The 5,000-nt window shown below is 34.4% G+C and overlaps 1 protein-coding gene across 1 annotated transcript in view; it reads right to left on the bottom strand.

The window, feature by feature from the left end:
- The window catches only part of LOC144965569 (polycystin-1-like protein 1), a 156,153-nt gene that overhangs the window by 43,829 nt on the left and 107,324 nt on the right, over nucleotides 1-5,000 (bottom strand). The window contains exon 7 of the mRNA XM_078901052.1: nucleotides 2,171-2,227. Within this exon, the coding sequence (XP_078757178.1) occupies nucleotides 2,171-2,227 (57 nt within the window). The remainder of the gene's footprint in view (nucleotides 1-2,170; nucleotides 2,228-5,000) is intronic.

Raw genomic sequence — 5,000 nt, 5'->3', positions numbered from 1 at the left:
TAGTAGTAGTAGTAGTGTTGGCGAATAAAAAATAATTAATTAAACCACAATAAGACCGATTTAATTGAAGGGTTGGGAGCACAGCTAAATAATTTCCATCCCTGATCATCCCTCCCATTTAACTGGTCTCAACTCAAAATCCAACATAATTTCTCTCTCTCTATCTCTATCTCTCTCTCCCTCTATCACTCTCCCTCTCTCTATTGATGCATGCATCCTCTCTCACTTTCCTTCTCTCTATTGATGCATGCATTCTTATAATCATTAAGTATAAATAAATATACGATAGTTGGGCTATAGTCTACTTTCAAATACAGGAGCATATTTTATGGGAAAGTAATAGGCTAATACAAGTCAATATCATATTTATCGGACCATACACTTCTTTGTTAACAATTTATTGCACTTAATTTCTGTGGGAAAAACTCATCTCTACAAATGTCCCATTTGTATTTCTATCAGGAAAGCAAAATGAAAAAATAAAAGAAGATTCTTGAATATGCTGACCCACGGAATTTGAGTGCGACCCCACGTGCATTGCACGATGAATCCATAACTAAAACATCCTTATATTATTACTTATTATTAAAATTGATATTTCCGTCTCAGGCTGCCTCGTATATTATTTTATTATGTACACATTATGTAGCTATTTCGAAACCGCCCTCTTTCCCTCTGCTGACGTTTGTCTGATCGAAAGGTCAAACGGTTGACTCACCGCCCCAAGAGGTCATGACAAGAATACATTTATTCATTACATAAATATTGTTCCGCAAACTTTATATAGTCTATATTAAACTAAATGTGCACATTTTCCAGCGTATTATTCCAGTTTGCTTCATGTTCAAATTATTTTACAAAAATAATAATAATAACAACAACAACAACAACAACAACAACAACAACAACAACAACAATAATAATAATAATAATAATAATAATAATAATAATAATAATAATAATAATAAGAATATTAATAATAATAATAATAATAATAATAATAATAATAATAATAATAATAATATTAATAATAATAATAATAATAATAATAATAATAATAATAATAATAATAATAATAATGATAATACGATCTTATAGTTACGTCCTATAATCTTTATCGAAAACATTTTTGGGCTTAGCTGTGAGATTTACATTGTGATAATGAGTAACATTTTTGTGTTGGTTCTGGGGTGGGGGGTTGGGGGGGGGGCATGTTGATATAACATACAATACATATAACATACAATACATACATATAACATACACTATGCGCATGGAACATGATTTTATTTTACGTTGAACGATGAATAAGAATAAATCACTTCAAAATTGCCATTGACAGCGAGCTCCATAACATAAAATATGTATTTAATGACTAATTCTTTAATCTATATTTTTGATTTCTCATGATGTGAAAGATGATCATAGTTATGATGATATTATCAGGACATGTTTTATCTGAACCTTTCTTTTTCTTTTTTATATTTTAAATAATTTTCAACAGTATTTGACAAATGCAACATTTACTATGATATGTTATGTCATGCCTTTTGGCACGTCAGAGCGCGGCCGTTTTGAGAAAGGGAAGAAACAAGTTAGGGCATTGACACATTTTTAGCACCATAACTATGTCTATCTTGACTTAAAAAAGGGCATCTAGATATATGATCTTCAAGTTTGCACGCAAAAAGGCGCTTGTACAAATCTATTGTATCTGTGCGGCTATGTGGTCTTATGGTATGACACACACCTTCGGATCGGAATGTCCAGGGTTCGAGTCCTTGGGAAAGGTTCTTTACTCACATTCTCTCATCGTACTCATGTGTAAAATTAGTAACTGGCTGTTAACAGCGTTGACTCTGTCGTAAAAAAAATGTAATATCGCCTAACAGGCGTCATGTCTTGTCCTACATGTTGCGTATTGCTTTTGGCTAGGGACCCCTTGAAAAGTGCTTTGAGCACGTAAAGTGGATATTGCACTATATGAAAGCTCAAATCTTTTTATATATCCAATACAACGATGGGACCATAACAATTTGGGTTGTCAGAATTGTAAATACGAGGTCTCTAACCAACTTCACTTCCTCGACAACTCGCGCATAGTACAAACATGTAACGTGATTTGAAAAGAGAATCAATAAGAAGAAACCGTTGCAAAATAAAGACTTACCTCATGAGTCACACTGACGGCATCAGACAAGCACCTTAGAACAGTTATCAGTTCCACCTGAAAAGAAAAATAAAATTATAATGAAGTCGTCAAAGACATTTTTTTACATGTCATAAAGAAAGTGACCTATACAAAAGTTGCAAGTAACCTATACGAAGTAAGCGACAAAAGTGATATGTGTGCAATTTTACAAAATTCTTCAGTATTTCATTTTATGACATTCCTACAAAAATCGTTGTCAACTATCTTGATAAATAGTTAGGTATCTATCTAGATAAATGTTATTTTTTGATGCGCAACTTTTAAAAAATATTATTCTGATGATATCAATATGAAAATCTGAGTAAAATGGAATTATAACGCCATGGGAGTTTGAAATTCCATGCCAAACTTCTGTACGTGGAAACTGTAAGCGTATCATAAACAAGGGAGACAATCACTGAATAGACGCCTGATCTCTGGGACTTGGAAGGGAAATAAAAAGATCAGAGAAATTACAATGAATGACTGTTGGAAATTCACTGGGAGGTCGTGGGAGATATCGAAGTCAAGCTGATTTATTGAAAGACAACAAAATAACAGACCCGAGTCACGGAAGGGACATAACTCTGGCAACATGACACCTCCCATATCGGGATGTGAAGAAGTGAAGGGCTAGGAAGCCAAATACAGTTCCTATAACGGGGTTGAGGGCGGGGGGGGGGGGGGGGGGGGGGTGGTCAAAGATTGGCAGATGTGGTTGTCAATGTGCATGCAGATTGCATTTGGGTCAATCATTATTATTATCAATACGGTGGATTAGTTTCATAGCGTACAACGTACTTGGTTCTTCGTCAACAGGTGGTCTTAAATGTCTCAAATAAACGTGACCTACTACGCCAAGCTGGTATCATGTCAGAATGAGACAATTGAAAAAGATTGAGTACAAAGGAAAAATGGTCAGAATATGACAATTTTAGTTTTTTTGAAGCTTAAAAACAAGATTCCTCCTTCTCTTCGACGATGGTATATATTTTAACCCAAATTTGAATGATTAGACTACAATTTACTGTTGAAAAGCAAACCAGAGATGGCAGTTGAGTCAGTTGTTGTTTTTCTTATGTTGTTGCTGGTGTGTGTGTGTGTGTGTGTGTGTGTGTGTGTGTGTGTGCGTTTTGTGGGTGTCGAAGGCACGATGATATGATATTAATATTATAAAACCATATAATCTTAATTTGTACATATAATCGTATGCTTCAATTCATATTTAATCGGTTTGGAAAACGCATAATAGAATGACGACAACTGTTTTCATTTGTCATTGCAAAAACTTCAAACGATCAACATTCCATTAAAATTCACTTTTAAATAAATAGGTCATATTTTTTAGTAAGTCTTCAAACAATCACCACCTTTATTGATGGTCAAAGCATCTTACTGCATTCCTTAAATCCCAACATGACAGATTAAACATTAAGATATTCCCCTTTTTGACACAGATCCAAACCATTCTCTTCTCTCATGGTACACGACAAGAATCACACAAGAATGCATCGACATAGACGTAAATATCGTAATTATATCCGTTTTCATTTCTAGAGCTGAACTCCCAATGCCATATGATAATTATTACGCTATGTGAAACGTGATAGAAGATATGAAAATGATATTTGATCAAAATGTCCATTTCTTTAAAAATATACGATAACAAAATACTATCTCAAAGAAATATGACCATATAAAATGCTTTTAAAAATGAAGGAAAAGAAAAATGAAAAAAAAAATGATCTCGTCTGCGCATGGTCAGTGAAGAGATAGTTCGGGATAACCAATCACATGGGAGTGTCGGAATCGATATGGCAATTTCCGCCACAAAGATCTCGGTCTGACTACTGTTGATATACGTCAACCCGTTCATCTATCCCTGCCAAAAACATCCAATCAGATTTCAGTATTATTGCAGCGGTCGTGTTGGCAATCAGAAAAGACAATATTCAATAAATAGAAATTGAAAGGGAACACGACAAGGAAATAAATACAAGATTGATTATCTTTGTATCCATGGTATCTATGCGTGTTTCCAAATCATGCGAGTTCCTTGTCCTGAAATTACTACATATAAAAATAGCACTTCTCATGATCATTGACACAACATTATTTGGATTTTTTTTCACGGAAATCAAAGTACTCATAATGTAGTTAGGACCGCAGACCTAAAAAGACAAAGTATCCATTATAATCATTTTGACCAAGATATTTTTGAAGGACGATTGAACAGCTCTTTTTCTAATCCTTTTGCTTTTGAAACTCAGAATTTCTTTCTTCAGACAAGGAACAAAGTCTTCAACACGCAAGGGCTATGTGAATATACAGATTTAATATGTATCCCCATTGACTCGCGACCTGCAGGTCTTTAACTCTTCCCAGAAAGTATTCGGTCTTACTATATCATGTCATAATATCAACGGTTTCGTCAATAGAAAAGAGAAATAAGCGCCATTCGATGTTATTCTTCTCAGACTAGAGTAAAATAGTACCACACCTGTTAAGGGTTAAACATTGATTCACTCCCCCCCCCCCCCCCCCAGCCAAGTCAGGGAGATGAAAACGATACTCCAATAACTCATCATCACATGATCTCAGATGTCATTAGAACTACGTGACACCAGTGATCCTAATTGGCTACCGATATCTCCTTCATATTATAAATCGTATATGTTTTTTTTTTTAATTTATTTTTCTAAGAATGAAAAGTTAAGGTTTAGAGACCTCCTGGGGCATATATTAAAAAAACAAACATCAACGACATCTCTCTCTCTCTCTCTCTCTCTCTCTCTCTCTGAACGTGAGA

Source organism: Berghia stephanieae, chromosome 2 (genome assembly GCF_034508935.2).
Source record: "Berghia stephanieae isolate SIO BIC M18660-M18661 chromosome 2, UCSD_Bste_1.3, whole genome shotgun sequence".
Lineage (NCBI taxonomy): Eukaryota > Metazoa > Mollusca > Gastropoda > Nudibranchia > Aeolidiidae > Berghia > Berghia stephanieae.
The sequence above is the reverse complement of the archived record's forward strand: the minus strand, read 5'-3'. Positions and strand labels throughout refer to the sequence as shown.